The sequence below is a fragment of the Ambystoma mexicanum genome, chromosome 6p, assembly GCF_040938575.1.
Source record: "Ambystoma mexicanum isolate Mex_15411 chromosome 6p, UKY_AmexF1_1, whole genome shotgun sequence".
Taxonomy (NCBI): domain Eukaryota; kingdom Metazoa; phylum Chordata; class Amphibia; order Caudata; family Ambystomatidae; genus Ambystoma; species Ambystoma mexicanum.
Window position 1 is genome coordinate 1,437,348,987 of NC_090935.1, and position 25,933 is coordinate 1,437,374,919.

The 25,933-nt window shown below is 43.6% G+C and overlaps 1 protein-coding gene across 1 annotated transcript in view; it reads right to left on the minus strand.

Annotated features, from left to right (window-relative positions):
- Nucleotides 1-25,933, minus strand: part of SPMAP2L (sperm microtubule associated protein 2 like) — a 368,678-nt gene that overhangs the window by 118,599 nt on the left and 224,146 nt on the right. Inside the window, exons 8-9 of the mRNA XM_069626161.1 lie at nt 19,307-19,438; nt 7,179-7,275 (exon numbers count right to left, since the gene is read on the minus strand). Coding sequence (XP_069482262.1) covers nt 7,179-7,275; nt 19,307-19,438 — 229 coding nt within the window. The remainder of the gene's footprint in view (nt 1-7,178; nt 7,276-19,306; nt 19,439-25,933) is intronic.

A 25,933-nucleotide genomic window follows, 5' to 3' on the forward strand; every position in this document is an offset into this window, starting at 1 on the left:
TAAGCCAGAGTGTAGACGAACTAGGCAATTGAGAGACATCCAAGCTCAAGTAGACCAAAACAAGTTGAACTGTAATTACGCAGGACGGAAAGCCTACCAGAGCAATAAGACCTTCACAGGATCTGCTGAGATCAAGAGCCAAGAATGTAGATATTATAAGAGATCCCCAGAAGGATTCCCAAAGAGGGAAGAAAGCTCAATAGCCCAATCAACAAACTAAAGAGACTGCTCCAGGAAGTCACAAGAGACTATTTGCAGATTGTGTATTAGAGGGAACTCTGAAGACTGGTACTGGCAGTACCCTCCGGAGAAGGGGATCATTCTCCTGAACTGTTTTTTTTTTCATAGTGGTAGGGTCAGTTAGGGTAGTTTTGGGCAGCTGACTTATTTCTTTGGATGTTCAAGACTGACTAACAAGCATCTTAGTTAGTAAGATAGGTAGGGATCACCCAAAGTGATAGGGAAAGGTAAAGTCTTTATAGTTATACTTTAATTAAATATCATGTCCTTCGGTTTGGCCAATGGAGAAAGAAGGAGGGTGACACTTATTAGAAGACACACAAACTAACCATGGGAGAATGAGGAAAATAATATTGTTTATTGCAACTTGGAGGCTAGCACTGACTTAAATACCTAAAGAATCAACCATATTGAAAAAAGCCCCAAGTGGGCGAAACTGTTGGCTTGACAGTTGGCAAAAAATAGCAAATGCATTGGTATATGTTGTGTTCATCAATTTTGTTAAGTATTTTGTTTTTGTGCAAAGGATGCACATTGTGTGATTGATTTACTTTTGAATGGGCAATCATTGCCAATTATTGTTTAAGTTTCAAATTCATTTCTAGGAAGTCACTCTACTAACCATCATGCACAAAGGATACTTACGCCATGATTAATGTAACAATATTTCTTTGTTATTTTGTACATCTATGTAATATGAATCATTTTACATCTTTCAAAAACAAAAATGTTTTCAATTTGAAAATACTAAGTTCAATAAAACAACCTCATAAACAAAGATACGCGGAAAAATTCTAATGTATTCATTTAGAGGTGCGCCGCCTGTTGGGAATTATTTTCATACTGGATGTAATTAATTTATTAATGTAATTAATTTAACCGTTGGTTGTAGGCTTCATACCATCAGCGGCAGCCCTCTTTTCCTTGCAAACAATTAGCCTCTGAGATTAGCTAATAATATGCGCAGCCCCAAATAAATCTGATAAACAAACCAATTTCCATAACTGTCCTTAGAGAGTCAGTGTCTGTCTTCTGACTCGCCACAGTTCGCAAATCCTTTTCCCCATCATGCATGACACGATGCATGTCTGTCTCAAACAATGACTAAAATACTTTTCTGTCATGTACTTATGTTTTGAATGCTGTACAAAGTACAGGGCAATATTCTAAGATTTGAGGGAGAAAATAATCAGCTATTCCTGTCTTTCTGGCTCGCATCATGTATTCTCGAACTCGCAGTCCTGGATGATTAATGTGGAAAAACTACAAATACCGTACACGAATGCCAGATGACTTGCATTAAAGAAGACAAGACTTCCAGAGCATGGCATAAAATCTCCATTTCTGTCTGGATATTTTTGAGAAATAAGAGTGTGACTGAAATAGTTGAATTAGGTGAGAAATGTGTGCACTGGGTTTTCTGCATTAATGGCTATAGTGGGCTTTCACATTTTTCTTAAAGTCTCAAAGGAAGCCCTTGTTTATGACTTTTTCTGGACCTTTTCCTAGGCCTCCCTCCCCGCCCTCATCCGTACATGAGGCAGCTTTTTCTGGGCTCTTCTTACGATTGCAAGACCGGGTGCATGGCTCTTGGGACAGGCTAATTAATCTGCCTGCCGTTATGCTGAGGAACAAGCCCACAGCTAGGAATAGGACAACGTAGTGATGTGCTGTCTGTGCACCATCACATCTCTGGAGCAGCTCGTGCATGGAGCTCACAGTGCAAGGATAGCATGAGAGCAAGCCAAGGAATCCAGGCACAAAGGTAGTTTTATATTTTTATTGCAAAAATCCAGTTGCGGATTACCAAATAGGCACCAGCCTATGGGCCCCACTCCTTTAAGGGGGCCCCTTGACAACAGATCAAAATAATATTGATTTGATCTTTAAAGAACATTACAATCAAGCTTTCTTAAATTGTTTCCTAAAGATAGAAAATAATGAATCAACTCAAAGAAATGAAAACTTTACATTAATGGCTCTATAGAGAAAATACTGTATTAATGTAATATATCCATTAACAACTTAAAGTACATAAACCAGAGACATCAGATTCACATAACAGTTTGTCTCTTAAAATCTCATCTTCTGGCAGCTGTCAGTTTGTAAAAACAGTATCTGGTCAGTCCATCGAATACTAATGCATCTAACACCATACCATCGAATTATAAAGAACGTAATTCCATTCCATCGAATGTCCATTTAGTTGAATATAATGTGTTGGATCTATCGAAATTAGTAATATAAAACTGTGGGTTAGATTAGGGTTAGGGGCTAGTGTTGGAGCTAGGGTTAGATTAAGGGTTACATAAGGGTTAGGGTTAGGGGCTAGGGTTGGGGCTAGGGTTAGATTAAGGTTTACATTAGGGTTAGGGTTTGGATAAGGGGTTAGGGTTGAGGCTAGGGTTAGATTAAGGTTTACATTTAGGGTTAGGGCTAGGGTTAGATTGGGGTTTGGGTTAGGGTAAGAGGGGTGGGCGTGGAGGTTGGGCGGGCTGGGTGAGGCCCCCCCAATATACCAAAAAAATTACAACGTTACACGGATCTGGCCAGTGCTGAAATGTTAGCACTGGACAGCTCCATGTAACATTTTAACATTACAAAAAAATGCTATCTTTTACATGTAAAAGTGAATTTCCATTGAAACCAGTCCATTTATATTTTCGATGGACTGGTTTAGATGTAAAGGCACTTTAACTTGTAAAAGATGGCCTCTCAACGCTTTTATAGTCGATGCATCTTTTTCGATGCATTGGTATGTCGGTGCATCGATTTCGATGCATTGACTATAAACCTATAAAAACATCCGGTGCAAACTCCATACATGTAATGTACAGTACTGATGGTCATCTCCATCTAGCGGCCGACAGCACATTACTTAGTTCAGTGTTATCACGCATTAAAGCACGTGCCCAAAAACAAAGCTTTACGTGAGTTAGTGTGTCGCGAGAGTTCCGCCGACTCCAGACCATAGTGGAATATTTGCGAATAGAAGCTTCGAGAACACTGACAAGCATATATACCCAATGTCTCCGTTACTGCAAATTAGTTTTTCTGAGTTATAATAAAGTTTGATTAACTTCACCATCTAATTTAACAGAACGGATCTATCTTGTTCAGGCACGTTTACTCATTTTTGGTTGAGACTTAAGAATTCTTTCATTTTCTTGAACAAAGCGTAAATATTGTTTATTGTCGCTCACTTGCCATTATGGCCACTGAATACGACATCTTGCAAAAGGTAGACTTTCAAGATATCCTGAAAGATTTCCCCACAAACACATTGAGGAAAGTGAATATTTAAAGTTTTATTGGTTTAATAAAATTGTTTTGTTTAATAACATTAAATAATTGTTAATGTTTAGTTTTGTGCATTAAAATTGTTGGTTGGTAAAATTAAAACATATTAGGAGATAATTTGCGGGGAAGGGGGGACCTGGAATTTTGACTGCCTAGGGGCCTCCAGAGGGTTTAATCCGGCACTGCAAAAATCACAGAAAGGAAATACACATGTCCATTTCTAAGAATAAACCTTTCATAGGAACAAGGATGAATTGTGAAGAAGACGTGGTGGCAATCTGCATTTTCAAGCATACGTGTTGTGTAATGGACTTCACTTACTCCTTGGCCTTGGACATAATTAAAATGGTTGTCAGAAACAAGGAAAGAGGGTGCTTCAAAAAATGAGGACAACCACGTGTATCAACTTTAGATTTATAATGCCACTACCAGATAATAGCTCAATGGGAACTCCAGATTACTCCGCCAGCCTGCCCTCCAACATCATTAAATGTGTATGTTTATGTGCCTTATCGTCTTGACCTGATCATCTGATGCACAACCGACCAGAAGACAGGCTAATCAGACCCATGAATGGTGAGGGACAGGCTCCATGCCTCTGCGCACGGTCACCCTTATGGGATGAGTTTCAGTGTAGCCAACGACCCAGCAGCCATCATGTTAATACATCTTAGGGCGGTAGAGGTCAGCACAGAGGAGCAAAGGCAGTGCTCGACTGTAGAAATATAATTGGCTGTCTTGCTTCCAAAGGGTTTGTGGATACTGCCTCTGAGCAGTTCAAACATTATTTTTGTTGAGAAATATGAGTGATACTTACCTCTGATGCTATGCAACCATTGTTTGCTCAGCTCTTTACTAGATGCTTGCATATGTTATATAGTATACACAATTTCCGCTCACCCATACCATATGTATATCCGCACAAACACTGGTGAAGGAATTTCTTATAGAATCAAAATACTTTTGATAGATCATCTATGGTGATGCAGTGCTGATTTTATAAAGGTGAATTAAAATAAATATTTCATTGGAGTAGCAACATTTCATTATTTCGCAAAGCATTAATGGTTAGCTCAGTCAACAAGTCTCACCTTTACCTATGCAGTTTAATATCTTGTTAAAATTATTATTAAAGTGTTAGTTTTCTAAAACGTTCAACACTACATGCACACTCCATTGACAATGATACACATTTACAGTGTTAAATAAAGTTAAACATTAAAATTGATTGATACATGGCCCAAATATCTCAATGTTTCTACAAGTACACCTACCTCATGTCCAATCATCAGATGTTCCCAAAGAGTCTTGGGGTCTTCATTGCCCAGCTTTTCCATGTACTTGCCAAATATTATTGTTCTTATTCATCATGGTCGCTACAAGATGTATATGTTTTAAGGTCTCATGCGTCTTGCAATCATGGCAAAACCTTTGACCACGTTCAATGTTAAGACATGGTCCCAGAAACCCCAGTGAGGGAAGCTGATTGAATTGGAGCAATAGGTATGCCGGATTTTCTGCCTGCTGGGGAAAAGCCTCAAGTAGGAGGAAATATCATGAAGTTCATTCAAGATTTGGGCCTATTCTATCAGACTGTTTTTCTATTCCTAATAATGTCCTTGATGTTGTTCCAGTCCCAGTATTCCATGATAGTTTTTAATTCACCTATTTTCGGATATTCCTCCATCTTGATTCAGACTGCACCCGACCCCTCTGTTCACCAGTGGATCATTCTTAGACTAGTATTTAAACCAAAAGGTTTCGTAATTTTGCTAGACACTCTACTTCTCTATCGAGCAATCCTATTAGATTATTTTCATTAGAAAGTTTGATATTATTCCCAAAATGAATGGCTCTATGTTTCGCCAGTGTACTCCATGTCATTGAGACATTTCTCTGCATTGATTGCAGCTAAAGGTAACCCTTGAGGAATACGTAATAACTTTGTATAAAAACAATTCTTCATTTTAGCCAATCAAAGCAGATCTGCGTAGACCGACACTTCTACTCCATGTAACATAATTGGTATCACTTTTCCCTCAATCAGCTTAAGCAAGCTCAGCACTGAATAGCCTCACTACATCCTATCAAACAGCGTAATGACATATACTGCTACACCATTAACATTGTCTCTCTTTGATGTGCACTCCACTTTATATTATGATCTAGACCTACTCTGAGATACTTAAGCTCTTAGACAATTTCGATCCTTGTCCCATTGAAGGTCCAGTTAGTTATATAAGTTTTTTTATCTGCCTGTGGGTAAATCCCATTACTTTACGGCCAATTGCAGTGGTGGCAAATCGTCTATATATGTCAACCACTGTATAGAATGCTCAGCCAACTTTGGTTTGAAGCTTCTTGTTTATGTCAAATAATCCTGTAAGTCTGCTGAATATACATAGGTGCCAAAATATACCCTTGTTTAAGGGTGCGATATGTGGTAACATCTTTTGACAATATCCATGTACCCTCAAGCATCTTCCTAATTTCCTATCAGTTCCCCATTCAGACATTTCTTTTCCATAGCTTGCTTCTATCTACTTTATCAAAAGTTGCACTCAAGTCTACAAAGGGCGCATACAGCAGACGCTGCTTCTGGTGTATCGCCTTCATGGCTAACTGAGATAATACCATTATATTGTCATTTGCTGATATAAGGCGCTGAAATCGGTTTGCCTCAACCAAAGAATTTTACCGTTTTCCTTTGGCAAAGATTTCTGATGAGGAATCCAAATCTTATTCACTCTGCCTTCTAAGATTCCACCTCCTCTCTCGTCATTCCTTTTCCTACTTTCTCTCTTCCCTTCTCTACTTCTGCTCAAAATCCAGGTTTAGTTTTTGATTCCTCGCTCACCTTTACACTCCACATTGCTAACCTTTCTGTCATTTCCAATTCTTTAACATTCGTAAAGCCCGTCCTTTTCTCATGTTCCATGTCACCAAACTCCATATTACTTCTTTCATTTGTTCTTGTCTTGATTACTGCTCCTGTCTTCTTGTTAATCTTCCTGCTTCTCATCTGGCCCCTCTTCGTTCTGCCTTTAATTGCTCCATTCGCACTCTAGGCTGAATTTCCCTTTGTGCTTCTATTATGCCCCCCTTCTACTCCCTCCATTGGAAATATTCTGAATCTTGTCTTCAGATTCACTTCTAAATGTCTTCATGGACTTGCTCCTTCCTACCCGTGTCCTCTTGTTTCTCTGCATGCTCCTCCTTGCTCCATTTACTTTCAATCTCTCTTTTTGTTAACTGTTCCTAGGCTACCATGTGCCAAATCTTGCTTTCAATAATTTTCGCTCTCAGCCCCCAAGCTTTGGAATTCCCTGCCGCTCCACATCAGTCTACTCCCACCTACTCTCTTTTTCGCATGCAACTCAAATCTTACCTAATTTTTGATATGTCTTAATTTTTCTCTCTTTTGGTTTTTATGTTAACAATTCATGAATTTGTACTGATTCTATGTGTCCGACGCTTTGGCAAAAGCACCTTATAAATGAATAAATACAAATAGAACTATCAGTCTATAGTTGCCTGTATTACTTGAGACTACTTTTTGTAAATGGGGACTGTGTCATTCTTGGACCATGCCGTTGGGATTATTACACTTTGAAAACAGTTCAATATCACATATTTACCTGCCTGTCAGCAAGATAATCCGAATGTAGTGGTCTTGGAATTGAGAGCTGCAATATGCGTTTGGAAGCCTTGTATGTAAGCGTGGCACTCTGTGACCTGTTAACAAAGTAATGCACTAGTCAAAACAGTCCAACCATCCCTTTGCTTTTAGCATATTATTGTCATGTATGTTGCATGCAACTCTTTTCACTTCCTCGCAGATTTTGGTAATAACGAAAGAAGATCCTCTTTTTCAGTTGCCATGTGTGTACACTGTTTTAGGATTTCAAACATGCAACCTAATATGTGCACCCAATCGGATGAGCAGACCATTGACAATTAGGTAAAGTTAGCCACCCTTAAACCTAGATGCTATACACTGGGCTGATGCTTACATTCAACATAAATTATGCCAAAAGCAGAAAAGATAATTCAATTGATCACTATTAAAGGACTGCCTAATAGCCATGTCCATACATATGTTTATTAATAAAGTGCACATCATAGAGCTCAGTTGCTTCTTGGCATCTAGTCCGATTTGCAAAAGTATAACCTCACAAAAGAAAATAAGAAGACACTTCCCTTTCCTTGTAAGATATGCACTGTTGTCTATAAAGGACAGAAAGGTTTTGTGATGTGTGCAAAGTCATCAACACAATAGGCTTTCATAAATACACAGAGATCACATAGTAGCAATATGTCCGATGAAAGTATATAATTTTGAGCTTGATAGAGTGGAATGAGCACTAATTAGTTTTTGGACAGATTCCTCAACAAATACACTGCAAAAGATAGTACAACAGACAACCTACCGGGAAATAACGTAATTTAATAGACATTTCTAATAGAATGGTGTAAATCACAAGGATGTATATGTTTTCAGTAAAAGATCAGCCCTTTACACCTAGACATTTAGAAGATTAATGACCTTCTGACAGTGACCTCTGATGAATGCTTTCAGTGATTAGCATAAATATTTCTTCTGAAATAGAGCGAGAGCGACCTAGCATAGTACTGGAGCCAGAACACAGCAAGGGGAGTTCGGTGGGGGCAGAGGGGAGTATTTCTCCCCTCGGATATGTTTAAAATAATGAATTAAAATAGTGTATTCGAAAGCATTGTTTTTAATAATTATTGGCTGAAAAGCTTTACAATTTACAATCAGTTTCGTAGGGTAACACATGAAAAATCAAATAGATGTCAGGGCACCAATATTACCCACAAAATATGCCTGCTTTACCACTGTAGAACACACTTTCACAGTGCCTGTGGTCATAGTATATGTGATCACTACCACTGAAAAATACATGTTCATGATGCCAATGCCCACAGCATATCCCAGAATTGCCACTGTAAAACTCTTTCACAGTGCCATGACCACAATTTATCGCCGTACTGCCACTATAAAGCGCATGCCAATGATCTAAGGGCCCAACAACATATGGCTAGCATTGCCCTGTAAAAAAACACTTTTATGCTAGCTTCCCAATGTATGCTAGTACTCTTACTGTAAATGTGATTATATGATGTCTTCTCCCAATATATGCAAGGGTTGACACTGTATGAACACCACATGCTAGCAGCGCACAATATATGCAGTGGTGCCACCTAAAGAATACACTCATGCTGTGTCATAATTTGGCCACACCTGCCTACTGCAACTGGGCACTGATCACACCCATCCTCATGCACCTTGAGGCAAGCATACCTCTCACTCACAGACTCAATCTCAGGCATGCTCGTTTGCATACATTACTATCACCCCAAAACCCCATTCTCACACACTGCCAGGCTTGCATGCCTGTCTCTCACAGACCTGCTCACATTTCCATACTCATGTGCTTATAACTCTCGCCTGCAGACACACACACCAACAAACTAACCCTTGAACATCAGTGAGTATCGCAGACAGGAGTCACTGAGTGGATTGTGGATTGCAGAGGCACAGCAGAAATGGCACAGGGAGTTGACAGAGGTTAACATGGGTCACATGTTTAATGGTGGCTTGGGAAACCAAGTTCAGGGAGTCAGCAGGGGCATAAAGAAGGCCATTCATACAAACAGAGAATGCACAGATGCAGAGACACACCTCCTCAGTTCTTGTGCTCATGATCAGTACGGTTAACACGGTTTCTGTGTATATGTCTATTTGTTCCTGGATTTCTAAATGTTCTCACTATTGGAGGCATTTTCAAATACTATAAAAGTGCCTTCCTATATGTTATTCATTGCTCAGCTAGTGGGTTTGAATGCACTTGCCTTGGTTGCTTATGGGAATGACCTTCTGCTTCCGTGTTCTTGGTGTATCTTACTGCTCTGGAATCCTTGCTGCTCTGGAATCCTCGCTGATTTGGAATCATTGCTGCTCTGGAATACTTACTTCATTTTGGCTTCAGTTTGCGAAGAGTTGCTCTGATTCTCTCACACTTGCTCCTGTTGCCTATGTACCATGCTTTCTAATTATACATGTCTACTTCTGCTATTGTGGTTCTGCTGTTCTTGAAGTTGTACACTGTGTTTGTGTTTTAAGAAGCAGGTCTTACATCACTGCCTACTCCCGATCACCCTCCATCTACCCCCTACTGTACATCAAATCTGTTCTTCCATAGAGACTGCCTGCACCATCTTTGGCCACTCCTGGCCCTTCAACTTCTGTAGGGCCAAATGTATGCTAGTCTTACCACTGTAAAAGCATTTCTATGCTGGTTGTGTGATATACATGGCAGCATTTCTCTGCTAAACAGTGTCATGTAGCCAGTTTGCACAACATTTTGTGTGTGTTTGTGTGGGAGGAGGTATGCAAGGACAGGCAAGGCAGGGCAACTGCGAAAATTAAATACACACCCAAACACACATATATACACTGTGAGACAAGCATGGTATCAAGAGAGACGCAAACTCAATTGTTATCGTTTCAAAACCATTATTTACTATAATGCTGGGGTTGGTGTAATACCTAACTGGCCCTAACTCTAAAGGGATGGTTCCCTCAACTGATGTTTCTAGAAAGTCCAATCCCAGAATGTCTGTGTCTAAACCTATGCTGACCCTCACTCTTTGATAAAATGTGGTAGGAAGTCTCTTTAAAGAAAAATAGTGATTCAAAAAGATATATATATCAAGGATGGTTTCAGGCAGTCTTCTCACCAGGTGTGGCTCAGTCAGTATTGTCAAAGTTCAGCACAATCAAAAAGAGGTTGTTTGTTAACTCTTCTCCACAAAGTTCTTGCACTCTGTCCAGAAAACTCACAATGTCTTTAGTTCCTGGGGATTCCTTTCCCCAAGCTTCCATCCTTGCAGGTTTCAGACAAAACAAAAATATAGTACAGTTTCTCTCAGGCCTTCTCAGGTTTGCCTTCCCCAAGCTTATGTCTCCTTGTTTCACCAAATAAGTATTCCCCTTTGTTAGGCCTCTTAGGGTTCCCTTCCCCAAGCTTAGTTTCAAACACAAAGTTCAACTTGTCAGGATGTGGCTTTTACTTATTTACAGTTCCTTTCACAGACAACCTTCTCATGTGGAAAAATCAGAGACTTTAGAAAACACTAGGTTCTTTGCTCCTTCTAAGAGCGACCACTGGGATCTTTGGGCCCCTCCTAGTATTTCCCCTGCTTGCTTTTCTTCTATCCTTAAATCTTCAGGTGCTTCCTGCACCCCTTTGTTAGCTTCCACTTCGCTGTGCACACTTGCACCTTCTTTGTCTTTCTCTTCTTTCACCTTGGCGTGCCTCTGGCACATTCCTTTTATTCACTTTCTCTTCACTGTGCCTCTTGCATATTTACTTGTTTACTTTTGTGCACCCTTGCACACTTATTTCACTTTTCGGTGCTCACTTGCACCTTTCCTTTATTTTCGGGTCACACGCACCCGTCTTCTGGGAGGACATGCTAGAGATTGGTGCTGTTTGTCCCGCTCTTGTGATTGCCACATGCAGTGCAGGTTATGCTCCTCTCCTCCTGAATGCTTTCTATCAGGAGGCCTGCCCTCCTGCCACTCTTGTTTTTCCACTCTTACATCAATCAAATGCTGATAATGGCTTCCTCTCACGTTTGTTCTTCATTGGCTTAGACAATGTTAATGTTAAAGGATATTTGTAGCACGCACTATCACCACAAGTGTGGTCTCCTGGTGCTCTGGCGGATCTGAAAGAAAAGGGGGTAGGTTAGGGCATGTTAGTAGGACAAAGTTTGGAGAGGAGCATGGAGCTGTGATGTGCTATTGGCAGCTTCAGTTCGGTTAACACTGTTCGCTGAGCTTTTGTTGTGGTATCCGGTTGGAGTCTGTTGTGTACTGTTGTGTGAGGGTCTGTGTGGTATGCTTGTTGTTGCGGTGTGGTGAAGTGTGTGCGGGTTGCTGTGGTTTAGGAGGTATTGGCTGTGTTTAGTTAGGGTTTGAGAGGTATCTGAAGAGGGGTGAGGTATTAGTAGTTTTTATAAGGTTGGTTATTAGCATTGTTGTACCGAGAAACGCCCACTCCTATTGTGTGTCTTTCGAGATTTAGACAAAGTTGTCTTCCTTACAATGATCTAGTTTCAGCTTGATACTGCTGTCTCATTTTTCTATCATTATTTTGCCTAAGTTAGTCTTTACATTTCTAACTTCGTTCTTTCCCAGGCCAGCCCCTACGTCCCGGTCTGTGGTTGATGCAAACTGGTTCTCACGGATCTATCTACTTGCAACCTTCGCCCGTACCCATCGCTTTGTCTCAATGGTTAAGGATAGTGGTTGTGCCTGTATGTGTCAGCCTTGTTTGCTATTGTTCTGATAAGCATTGACTCTCTTGTTCTTGTGGGAGTTTCCCCTTTGTCGGTTCTGGGTGTTATCTGTGCCGTCATGGGTTCTGCCAGCCTGTTCTTTTGTATTTTTTGTTTCAGTTGTTTCCGTCTGGTGCCGAGGTGTTGAAGAGCCAGGTTTTTAGTGGTTTTCTAAATTTTAGGTGGTCTTGGATGTTTCTTATTCCTTTCGGGAGGTTGTTTCAGGTGTTTGCCACCAGGTGGGAGAAAGAGGAGCCCCCTAGTTTTTTCTTGGCGTATGGCTTTGGCTCCAAGCAGATTTCATTGCTTGATCTGAGGAGTCTCTTTGGCTTGTAGATTATTTTCTTATGTAGGAATTCTGCTACCTGTCTGCTGATTGGCCTGTGTGTTATGCACATTGTTTGAACGTTACGAGATGTTTGACTGGAAGCCAATGTAGCATTTTTAGTGCTGGTGTGATGTGATCTCTTCTAGATAGTTTGAGCAGGAGTCTAGCTGCTGCATTTTGGATGTGTTGTAATTTCTTCAGGAGGTGTTCGGGCATCCCAAAGTAGTGGCTGTTTGCGTAGTCGGTTCTTGACATGATGAGGGCGACAATTGTTAGTGTTTTGTGGGTGAAAGACAGAAGAGGTAGGATTTTTTTGTTGAGTAAAGGAGGAAGAAGCATTTCTTAATTATCGTGTTTACTTGTGGTTCTAAGGTTAGGGCGTGGTCCATTAGAACTCCCAGGTTTTTAACTACCTTTGATGGTGTAGGCGCGGTTCCCAGTTCTATCTGTATGTGGGTGGTGTTCTCTTGGTTTTTAGATATGACCATGATTTCTGTGTTTCCTGGGTTTATTTTTGGGTTGTTGGTGTTCATCCAGTCATAGATTTCTTTAAGACATTCTCTTAGAGTTAAGTGATCTGCTTGCGCTTCTTCGATTTTGTAGATGATTTGAGTGTCGTCAGCGTAGGTGTAGCACGTAAGGTTGTATTTTTTGAAAATCTTGATTAGCAGAGTCTGGTAGATGTTAAAGTACAGTGGTGATAGTGAGTATCCTTGTGGATCCAATGCTGGTTATTATTAACTTGCTTTAGTATTACCCTTTCTTAGCTTTGGCAATTTAATATTGGTCTCTTTTGGCTTTGTCAATGACTTCGACCTTTATATGTACAATTATAACCTCCTTGCCTGTTCCTAAAGTTCTAATTCTGTCACTTTAGCGTCTTTACATCTGTTAGGCAGAAACCTGTGCAGTTCCCTTAGGGAACTCTGCAAAAGATTTAGGACTACAACCTGGATTTACCTGGTAGCTGTGGCTGAGCAGTCAGACTTCTCTCAAGATGAGTTAGGCAGTATGCAGAGTATACACAATAGATACAGAGACACAGTAGTACAAGCAAACACTGACCAGAGCTTGGGTGTAAAAGTATATAATTATTTATTTAAAGACACACTTGTAAATTACACTAGCACAAAAAGAGGTAAATTCAACACACAGTCACTATTACTAGATGTACATCCCTTATTCCTTATTAGACAAGTCTTAGTTAACATCACTTATTTACAGACAGAGGTGAGCGCTTAACTAAAGATGGCACTCCAATAAGTTAAGAAAAAGGGAGGGGAAAAGGCAGAAAAGCACACAACACAATACTTTAGAAGCACCCAGCAAGGCAGGAAAGTCAAGTCTACTTGTAAGCAAAAAGTTCAGAGGCCAGGCTCTCTCTTAGAGAGAATAGAGCACCAATGTGCCCAAGATCACACAGTTTAAAAGTCTTCAAAAGTCTTGCAGGGAATTCAGAAAAGAATTAAGTCAGCTCAGAAAAGTTCAGTTAGCCAGCCTAGGGTCAACCCAAGTGGAAAGTGGAGGCTTTACGAGTCACCCCACACAGACCGTTGTGAGGGAGGCCAGGCGGACACAGTACCTTCAAAGTGGAGAGGATCCTCCAGCGGGGGCAGTTGTTCCTGGCAGCAGGTGCAAGTGACGGCGTCGTCCAGAGGAACAGATGGTCTCGACGTGGAGGAAAGCTGGAGGTCGTTGCACTGCCAGGGAAGAAACCAGCCGCGGAGTTCTCGGGTTAAAAGGTATGACCCTTTTATTCGCGGTAGTGGAAAAACCGTGGTATCCCGGTTGCCGGGATGCTTGGCACAGGCAAGGCGGCCACAAGATGATCCGGGATGGCGAAAAGGCGGGCAAACTGGTTATCCCCACCAGTCAAAGGAAGAAGTCTCTCTGGGCTGGAGATCTCCTCTGTCGTCGGGAAAAGTGGTGAGACGGTTCCGCAGGGCTCCACTGGTGGTGTCGTCGTTGCAGGTCGGCTCAGCTTCTCCCTCTTCGGATTCTTTAGGTCCTGTGGCGACTTCTGAAGTTCCAGTCCCCAAAGACCTGCTTTTATGCAGCAAACCCCCATTCATTCAGCCTAGCTGTCAATCAAACATGCTAAGTGGTGAGCCGGGCGGCTCACCACTTGGGCCAATCACACAAGACTGTGACTTGAATTGCCAAGGCAACTCAGTCCAGGGTGCCTAAACCCTCTCCCACACCCCATGTGGTACCCAGACAGAGTGGCACCACTTTTGGAGGCTTCTGTGGAGAAGCCCGCCAAAAAGTGGAACAAAGGGCCCGACTTGGGTTGGAGTCACAGAAGTGAACACAAACGCCATTTTGGAACCGAGTTTCGGAAAAAAATACCAACCGGTGATTTTATATTAATTTAATAAACCGGCAGTATGTTCGAGGCTATATTAAAAAGTGGTAGCCTCGAACAATGGGAAAATCCCATAGGAAAATATTCGCGGTCGAATATAAAAAGTAGTATCCACTGCCACCAGCCAAACCTCGATCAGGGGGGACGGAGACGTGCCCCCTCGAACAACAGACCCCGGGGCAATCGAATTGCCCCGACCAGTACGTCCACAATATGATGGTTTGTACTGGTTTCTGTTCATAATTTGGACCAGTAAAGCCAATGGTAACTTTACATGCCCTGGGAGACAGTAGTCAGCCCCAGGGTATGGAGTCTATGTTTGGGGGTCACTATGACACCATGACACCACTGAGTTACTGCACTCAGGGTGTGGTGTAACCCACATACCAAAAACACATGAAGCCCTATGGGGTAAAGGACCCCATAGCCCATAAAACACATACAAAGTCAAAGGAACACCTCAAATCATGTCTAAGAGTGGGAGTAAAAGAGTCTCACTCTTAGCAGGAGAGAAAAAATAAACCCCAAAAATCCGGCAAAGCTAGGTTTGGGAAATTAGCCTTAACAGAGAATTCTCCCTAACAACATCAGTTTGGTATTCAAGGTTATTCGTATTCTGCTACTTAAACTTCTTTACATCAGTTTGGTATTCAAGACTAGTATTTATGTCCAGGAGGCTATTTCGGAGCATTCTGGGGTTACACAACAGTAGTGAATACACTGGTTACTACAGACGCGTCGGCTCGCTCCGCTGCCTCAGTGACTTCAGCTTCCTCTGCTTCGTTCTGCATGGCAACCTGCTTCCTTTTGCTTCCCACGTTACGCACTGGTCGGAAGAGAAGCGTTCCTTGCTCCAGGAACAGCCTGGTGCTTGCCTGCCATCTGAGTACAAGTTACAATGAGGAAAGCTTTGCAAAATAACGCTTCCAGTCGCGCAACCTCTGCATTCAAGGCCATCAAAAGGGGAAAAGCTTTTCACAGCAATGTTTCCTGCCGAACAACCTCGGCATGCAAGGCCATCCAGGCGAGAGACTTTCTCTGGACCATTGTTCGCTCTGTAAATAGCAGTGGCTCCGGTGTCTCTGCTTTTTTTCTTCTTCTGCTACTGCAACGTCGAGTCTCTGCAAGCACTCCACCTTGCACTAATCTTCCTGGTGCTACTACTACTAATGGCCTGCACCTGATGGGGTCTGATATACTTAATAGTCCCACTCAGGTGTGGGTCATTAGAACCACTCGACTATAGCTTGCATTGTAGGGCCTCAGAATCCCTCTTCCTCGTCCCAGTACTTTGGGCAATGTGGGACTTTCCTTTTACAGTGTCAATCTTACAGGCCATTAGGATTGTAGGGTCTCTGGGAAAGTTAATGAATGGGTTTTCCTAGTCCTCCTAACCTGATACTCCCCTTCCCCCATGTGATCCCAGAGAACACCACCCCCAGGGTCAAGATCAGGAAGCATCTACCTTTCCCTGGCCACATGGGAAGGGTCCATGGCCAGGTTGTCTGGGGGAATCATCTCCGATTCATGACACCTCTTTGCGCAGCCTCTAGCCTCCTATTCCCTGCTCCAGCTCCATTGGCTCCCTTTGCAAGCCATCTCCAAATGAGCTCTTTTCCCAACTTCCACAGCCTTCTGCAACAGACCCTTCCTTTTATAGGACCTTGACCCCACCTTCCAGTCTATCTCTGTCCCAAGGGAACTCAGTTGTGTCTAACTATGAAGGTGGGATGGGGACTGGCTGATGAGTGCTGCGCCCCTGGGGAGGGCTTTCAGTTCTGATATGGGGCTTGGTGTTGGCTAGTCCTTCTGGTCCTCTCTCTGCTTGCCACACCATGGTTCTGCCTTAGCCGTGGACTCCCTTAGCCTAACCGGTCTTAGTTGTATGTGCTTATGAGGTGACTGGCTGGCTACTTCTCAAGTTTCCCATCTGAGTTCAAGTCCCGGTCCTCCCTCTCTAGGATGTATATGATTTCTGCAACCATGCGATGGGTGCCGAGCTTGCCGGCACTGTAGCCTCTACAGAACTGCACCTGAGGGACAGAAACTGTTAAGGCAGAAATGTGACAAGCTCCTTCGGCATGGTGAAGGTAGTCAGAGGACCCACCCTATACCACAGGCTCAGAATCATGTGGTTTTTAATATGCACCTGGTCCCCTTGGCGATTCAACCGCCCACAAGCAAGGTCAGCAAGGAGACTTCATCAAACCTAGGTACCTTCATCCAATTTCACTGCCAGAGGCTCAATGATGTTCTGTTGCCCTCTCTCTTGCATGATGTACTTTGGCTTGGATCCGAGGGCATGCATGCCAGCCCCAATGCATATTGTGGTAAAACAGAATAATCTACTGAGTATGGGAGTAGGTTGGAGAAAAGAGGACACAAAATGGGTACCCCCACTCCAAGATCAGAAGGACAGGGGAGTCCTGCCCATCACCCACATTCCATTAAGGTCACAAACAATGCATATCATAAGCTAGTATCCAGCTTTGTCAGCGTCTGCATCTGTAGTCAGTCAAGGAAGCAGCACTCGACACTCACCGCGTGCTGTCTTCCTTCCTTTAATGGAGGATAGAAATCAACATGTATGTGCTGGGGCTCGTTGAAACGGGTTCCCGAACAGCTCTGGATAGATACTTGGGGATTCCATTGGCCAGTGGATTTTTACAGCACTGTCCCTATGTGTGCAATTGGGTCAATGCTAAGTAGCCCAAACGAGTCTCTGATCCATTACACGAGAAAACAATCTTGATTTTCAATAAAGGTTAGGTCGCCTCATAATCACATCTCTTGTGACACAATAGTACAGATTATAGCATGATTATGAACATAGCAATACATCCTTGTACCATGCTCAGCAATGACTATATCCCCTCTTGACCTTCATTCTTCACCTTCCCATTAGCATGAAAAGCAACCCAGTAGTAGTAGCGCCCTTTCCAGGGGTATAACATCAGTGCTGCTTCTTTTGCCCTAACAGATGTATGCAGTGGTCTCTCACCCCCCTCAGGTGTGAATGACGTCAACATATTTCCTCTGCAGTTTCGATTCATCTTTATCAGTTGGTGGCCTGTCCCTCGAAGAGAGATCTTTGGGTTTTCAGTTGGTCTGGCCCACAGAATCAGGGCTTTGGCACGGGGAAATCCTCGAGTTGGAGCCAGGCTGCAAGACACACCAATATCCCCTTGAGCACAGGGCTGATAGTGCCCACAACAGCCAGCTTGACTTTTTCACAAGTTTGAGTCTTGCACTCTTTTCAGATAGCAGCACTTCCCGTTTCTCGCGTAGCTTTTCTGTTATGATGGTTTAGTGAACGTGTGCTCTCTTTTTATAAAAGGAAGAACGCTGCAGGTGTGGTGCGCCCGTCGTGTACAGTGTAGTAAACAAAGTCTACCCTTTGTCCTCTGATTAGAACTGGATTTGCAATGGCTCTGGTAGATGTTCTGGGGTTCCATAAACCTGGGGAACATCCCACGACGGTCTGCAGAAAGGGTCCGTGTTAAGTCTGTGGTCGAATCGTCTCTGCAGGCCTGCCTTGTATCCTGGATAAGCAGGAACGTCTTCATTTTGCATTTCCAATTCTAGAAGGTATCCGGGTAGTTTATTAGGGCAATTTAGGGCATGTGAGTTAATAATTGAGAAATCAGACCATGAATGCGTCAATCTCCTGTGGAAGTTAATTCACAGCAATGTCTGTGGTCGCTATAGAACTTTCTTTTATAAAGAGCTACTTTAGAACACACCCCTTTAACCTTTGAACATAATGCAAATAGAATCCAGCCTGGCAGTGGTGAACTTGTAATGGTGCAGCACTAATGCACCGCAGTTGGCTTTGTGAGACCAACTTTAGCATGCCTCGTGTGCAAAAAATAAAAAAATAAATGGAATATTCCATGTGGGATCCAATTTCTGACCACAATAATTTAAATCAACTAATAATGCAGTGTAGGGTGCAGTTTCAATCAATCCTGACGAGAACAAAAACTGAGAGCCAGGATAACACAAAATGCTGGCATAAAACATTCAGCCCTGGGGAGAGCCCTTATTTGAGGGCAATAGTGCAGTGCTGAAAAGAAAGCAGGGTGAATTATAAGCAGTATATGGCTCTGACAAAGCCTTGTAAAGGTTTACATTCTGGAGCAAGTACATGTGTGCCTGCTTCTCTGATTTTTATATTATATGGTTCTGGCCCCAATGTATCGTATGCCAGTATTTTATTTATTTATTTAATGCATTTGTTGATAGCACCCAAGACCCTTGAGGTATGTCAGCTCATTGACCTGAGCGATCTCTGTGTAACCTTCAGGTCACAGTTCAAAGGGTGAAGTCTGCAGGTGTGACCTCTTGTGACATGCAGGTGGTTCGGGGTGCCTCTATAACAAAGCCACTTTCCTGTAGCATGATGGCATCAATGGCAACAACCAGTGAGTGCGTTGGCATTGCAGGTCTGAATATTAGGAGAGAAGGGGGCTGAGGGGAAGGGAAACATGCACTGGCAACAGGTCAATTTCAACATTTTAGTATAAACATAAAAATGGGTTCACTGGGAATATTGAGAAAAAAAACGCGTGCCTAGGGGTAGAGCAAAACAAGGCAAGGACTGGGTAACGATATTTCACGGAAGACTTTGAATACAAAATATGCATTTCTAAGTTATAAAATACCCTTGGATTTCTTATCAGTCATAATTCTGCTGTTTTTACCTTTGATCCAGAGAGGTTTCCGAGCGTTTTTTGGGCTCTGCAAGCCTTAAAATTCGATCTGAAGGTAAATCCAGAAATGGAACTCTCTCAAGGAGACTTGAACTCTGACGCAGTTCGTGTGGAAAAAAAGGCCTGCGGACAGAAATAAGACAACATTAGCATAAAGGTCTCAAACATTTATGAACAGCCATTTCTTTTTTCCCTTGTGTGGCAAGCTCTTCAAACAGGATGAGATCCAAATAAAACATTGCACTGTGGTTTTTTAATCGATTTGTATTATTGTATTATATTGTGGATAATTAGTAGTGCAGACCTAGCTTTACGAAGCAGCAGAGCACTGTAGTGTACGTTGGTTTGCATTACATTGAGGTGGAATCCTATTTCTTACTTTTTCTCAGAGAGGGTTGTTGTCAAGGGTGATAGTAAACAGTATGCCTTGTGCTTAAGTCATATATAAAAAAGCAATTATCTAGGTTACATTGGTGTTAAATGGAGACACAGGATGCCATGGGATTATAGCACTTGAAATTAATTCCACTGGCGACCTTTGGGGCTATCGGGTGGGGTGACCAAGGGGCCTGGGGCCTACTCAAACTAGTGAATGATGGACCTCAGGTATGGGGAGGTCCCTCTGGTAACCTTCACGTAATCCCTTTCATGTAGTAGAGGACAACCCCACGTGGCAAATAAACAACACTTGCCCTTTGAGGACAGCCCAACCTTCTAACATCCTTGCACATGCAGCAATAGTACACTTTCCACAAGGCAGATCAGGCAACAAAAAGTCCCTTGCATACCCAAATGTTCTGAGTACATTACTGATACAGTTCAAGCCTTGACTGCTAGTTTGGGGAGAGGCGTGGTTCCATTGCGGACGCATGATGCCGGCATGCCTGTGCAAATGAACTCCAATAGTAAATCCAAGATTGCAGATTAAACCACCTTGCCACATACAGGTCATGATATGATATGATATGATTTGATAGGTTATTTATAACGCGCTTAATACCCAGAGGTTTCTAAGCGTAGACCCGGAGATCGAACCTGTGTTGCTCCGTGTCGTCATGCTTCCAAGGCGAGCACGTTGCCCCTGAGCTATCCTCCCAAGACTCAAGGTTGAGGTTCTTCAAACAGACACCCATGGTTCAGATAACAGAATCACAGTGAACCAATCCTCTTTTGTCACTAATCATGGCACAGCCGTGCAAACATTTAAACACAATAAAAAAACTGGGGAGAGACACCCACCGGATAAAAAGAAAGCAGTGTGGGTGTTTGGAAACACAGGTGCTGGTAGGGGTTTGGAGCAAGTCGGCAGTGCAGATATGAGATTGTGAAGGGAGCTTGGAGTATAACAGGCTGGGGGCCAGAGGGGGAGAAGGAATATTAGGAGGAGGACATTAAGGAACATCAGGAGGGGTTTGGAGTTGAGCTTTAGAAGGAGGAGCTTTAGGAGCATCAAGTGGAGGTTGGAGCACCAGGAGGTGGAGGTTAAGAGACATCAAGAGGAGTTTGGAGTTGAGCATCAGGGGGAGAGAAGCGACAACTGGCATCAAGATTCTGCGCGATGAAGGAGGGGAATACCCAGAATGTAAGAACCTTGAGCACAGGGATGTGTGTTTGCATCTGGTGGTTGTGGAAGCCATTCCCAATCATCTTCCCTGTCTTTGAATTTGCTCTTGTACGTTCATTCTTCAATTATTTTATTGTTATCTCTTGTGCAGTTAATGTATAGATTATCTACACACTTTAAAATAGATGTACTTTCTGTGCTTTATTGGTTTGCCGTACTTTTGTACTGTCAGCAAAGGCATTCTTTAATTCACTCATTATGTATGCATCAAAACCCATAACTTGTACATCCCCTGCATTATCCAGTACAGTTTGAATTGCCACAAGGGAAGAAAAAAAATGTTTGCAGCCCTCTCTCACTGCTCTCCCCTGCCTTCCTGATTGGAATCTGTAAGCCATCCTGCACAACAACCACTTGCTAAGAAGTTAGGGCCCGTTTGGTGCCTTTTCTGCAGAGTCTTTCATCGTCATTTTCCTGAAGAATGCCAAACCTTTCCATATTATTAATGAATGCAATGATTGCAGACCTAGTTCACTACGAATTGCACTCATCGGAGTAGTTTTTGGATGAAGAAGACTCTTTTCCAAAATATTCCTTCAATTAAATTCCAGGTTGACCATATCATACTCAAAGCCGTTTCACCTCCTTATGTAACTATTGGAACCACTTTTTGTTTATCGAAGATTAGTAGCGGTATCATTGTGAATTTTCCATAACTTGCATGAATTATTGCTCCTTGTGCAGCTAGTAATTTAGCTTTTGATACCAACAACTCTATCCAGGTTCCTTCACCAAAGGTTTTATTAAACTGAACTCCGAGGTATCTGATAGACACGACTTGTTCAAGACTGTCATTCCCTAGGTAACAGTTAAATGGCTGCTTTTTACTTCTAACACCTTGATTGAATGTTACTATTTTGGATTTATTTGTATTTATTGAAAGGTTGTTTATTCACATATAGCTTTCCAGTCAGATCAATTGCTGTGAAAACCCAACTATGCCTGATCAATGAGCACCAGGTTATCAGCATATATGATCCATGCTATTTGTTGACCATTCATTTTCGGTGCTAAGTCCTTTGCCTCCAATAATGATTTGGATAAGTCGGCTAGATACAAATTAAAAAGTGTAGCCTCCATTGGGCAACCTTGTGTTACACCTTTATTTGTTTGAATTTTAGAGGAGAGCTCTCCTTGTTTGTTTAACCTGCTTTGAATTGAGGTGTTAGAGTGGAAGGCTTTGATCACTTGCAGCAGTTCTTTTGGACATTTCCAGGCTTGCATTTTTTCCCCAGAGTCTACCTCTATCCACGCTATCAAACGCCTTTTGCAGGTCAATAAATGCTAGATGTAAATTCGTTTTGGTTTTTATTGCATGCATTTTGAGTACATTTAAGATAAATAAATGTAACTCTGTGCCTGTCCCTTTCGTGAACCTGGTCTGTCTAGGATCCATAGTTTTTATTTTGTTGGCCCATGATACAAGTTGTTTTTCTATATTTGATGCCAATATTTTACCAATTACATCTAATAAAGCCATTGCCTATACGTTTTCAGATCTGTTTTGTCTCCTTGTTTAAATATGGGTACAATAATTGCAGTTGTCCAGGAAGGTTAATCCATTTTTACTATTTGTGATATTATTTTCTATATCCATTTATCCCAAGCTGCCGGTTCTTTTCTTACTAAATTATTTGTGAGGCCACCCGGTCCTGCATCGTTAGAAGATTTAAATTTTCTTATTGAAATCTCCATCTCTAATTGGTCGAAGTTGATTTTCCATCCAGTTTCTGAAATTTTCATCACCACAGGGGGCTTTGTCTTGGGATCCATAAAAACGTTGGAAAACTGATCAACCCATTGACTTTATGTTACTCCGCTGGATAGGACTGCTTGTTGATTACATGTTGTTTGATTCAAGAGTGCCCATGTTACTCTAGCGTTTGCTTGTACTACTGCCTTCTCTTCTTGTTCTTGATCTCTCAGTATTCGAAAGTTAATGTCACGTCCCCGGTCCTGCCCTCCTCCCGTCACTCACCAGGCACCATTCGCTCCCGTACCCACCACCCACACCAACGGGGAAGACACGGCAGGCGGGATGTCCGAGGGGGCAGAACCACCTCTTTCCGCCCATTTCCATGCTGGCGCTTGCCATGGCGTCTCATACATGCCCGACGGCTCCGGCGTCGGCGGCTCCAGCTTCCGCGCACGGGGGAACCTGATCGCGTCTCGCTCAGACGATCACGTGACTGGTCACGAGATCGCCTGTAGCCGACGCTGGCGTCCACATCGGACGAACACCAATCACTGATGGCGTCTGTCCATCACGTGACGCTCCTGTGCGGTCACGTGCCCTGTCACGTGATCTACCTTTCCTTCAAAAAGAGCTGAGAGGAAACACTCAGTGCTTCACAGCTGTTTCCACCAGAGACCTGTTCGGCATTACCCTCGTTCTTCTTGATACACTTTGGAAACTCGACCACGGACCGTTACTTGGACTTGTCTTGGATTGCCCTTTTGTTTCGACGCATCTTCTGGACCCTTGGAACTCTTGACCACCCTTTTTCTGGCCCTGGAATTGCTCTGGATTACCCTTCTGTTTTGGCGAACTTCTACCCACGCTCCTGGCGATCACGTTTTGTCTCCTGAGTCATTTGGGGTTCACCACCTGGACCTTGGATGGACTTGCTATCTGGTCACGCTCTGGCTACCGGTGTGAGTTGGAGGAAGTGCTGTACATCCCAGCCTGCTGTCGGTCTTCCCTCGTTGTCTATTCAGGTTAACTACCTGTCCTGTCATCCCCAGGGTAAGCTTTGTCATTTTTTCCCTGTTTGCTTGCACTGCCATTATTGTTCATAGTATACCTGATCCTAACCTTTGCCTTGCAGCACTCAGGGGTCCTTCCGGTGTTCCGGGTATCTGATTGACGACGCCACTCATCACCTGTGGCCTCAAAGATTGCTAGGGCAGTATTCTTTACCTGCTCGAGCGGTACTTGGGGACGGAGGTAGTTTATAGCTGCACGACCATCAAGGCGGATCACCAAGATCAGAACAGACTGTGAAGCCTATTGGTCGTCCAGCTATGGACACCTCAGCCGGGGACCCCGTGACGGCTCTAATGCAGGCAGTGACAGCACTCAGGGTCGACATGGCAACCGCTACTGCAACCCTACGCGCTGATATGACCGCCGCCACCACCGCCTCGACACGGTACTAAGTACACGCCATCCCTTACCTGCAGAAGCCGAATTTGACGAAACCATTCCTCCCCAAAACCCTCCTCCTATCATACCCCCTTCCTTCCCGGCCGCTCCTGTGGTGATCCAAAGCCCTTTCCCCTTGGCTACTCCCGAGCGATACCAGGGCGACCCAAAGAAATACCGTACTTTCATCAGTCACTGTAAGCTCCATTTCATGTGTCGCCCTCAGGCTTTCCCCGATTCAGTATCAAAAGCAGCCTTTCTTCTCTCCCATCTATCAGGGGTAGCCGCCACATGGGCCAACCCATTGCTGGAAAACAACCACCCTGCGTTGTACGATTTTGAATTGCTGACCCAAGAGATGGCGAAAGTATTCGACACCAGGCACAAAGCGCAGTCTAGAGACATGGAATTCCTAGATCTCACACAGGGTCGCTCAACCCTCATAGAGTACATCACCAGGTTCAATCAGCTGTCTGCGGAGACCTCCTGGCCAGAAAATAAAAAGGCTGTGGTGTATTACCGGGGTTTATCTGGGGCCATGAAAGATGCCTTGTCCGTAGTGCCTACGCTTCCCACAGTGTATGCTGATTTGGTGGACTTAACATTGCAAGTCGATGCCAGACGATCGGAGCGACGCGGAGAAGGTTCATCCTCGTTTCCACTCCCATCCACGGCCGTTGCTACCCCCGAACCCATGCAGATAGGCGGGATCCGCAGCCCTATCTCTCACGTTGAACGAGAGCGCAGGAGAACGGACAATGCCTGTTTTTACTGCGGTCTTAACGGCCATTTCATAAAAGAGTGCCCTCGCCGTCCGAAAAACAGAAACCCGGGTTTTCAGAAGGCTCGCCCCTAAGATCAGAGGTAGGAGCGAGTACTATCCGGAATACCTCTGAACCTACCTTTGGTCCTGTGCGACCCATTATAGTACAGGCCTTTCTGAACCATGCTACTGATTCCCACGCCGTGTCAATAGTGATAGACTCAGGTGCTACAGGCTGCTTCATCGACATAGCCTTGGCCGGTTCATTGAACCTGCCTTTGGTCACAAAGGATTGTCCTGAACCGGTCCAGGCGGTGGATGGTACGTCTCTTGCCTCTGGCCCGATCCGGCAACAGACCGCTCCCTTAGAGCTGGTTGTTCAGGAAAACCACAAAGAGACGATATCATTCGATCTCATCTCTACCCCTCAGTTCGGATCAATCTTAGGCATTCCTTGGCTAAGGCTGCACAATCCCCTCATTAACTGGGGGACGGGTCAGGTTTCATTCGAATCCGAAACATGCCAACACTACTGCCTCCTGGCAACACCTCAGTTCTCCAGTCCAGCGGGCATCCTGGGAAGCGTCACGTCCATGGCTATAGGGGACAATACAGACCACCATGATATGCACACAGTAGGGGCTGTCACGGGTGGGATACCTGCTGTTTACCACGATTTCCAGGCGGTATTCGATAAGGGTTCGGCAGAAGGCCTACCCCCGCATCGACCTTACGACTGTCCTATCGACCTGATACCTGGCGCATCTATCCCGAAGGGTCGTATCTACTCCCTTACTCAGGTGGAAGAGCGGACCTTGCAGGAGTATGTCCAACAGGCTTTACGGCTAGGACATATTCGTCCATCGACTTCTCCGGCTGCAAGCCCTATATTCTTCGTTCCAAAGAAGGAAGGGGACCTCCGTCCCTGTGTCGATTATAGGCGCTTGAATGCCGTCACAGTGAAGAACCGCTACCCCATACCTCTGATCACTCCCTTGCTGGACAAACTCACCCATGCCACAATATACACCAAACTAGACCTCCGCGGGGCATACAATCTTATACGCATGCGTGACGGTGATGAAT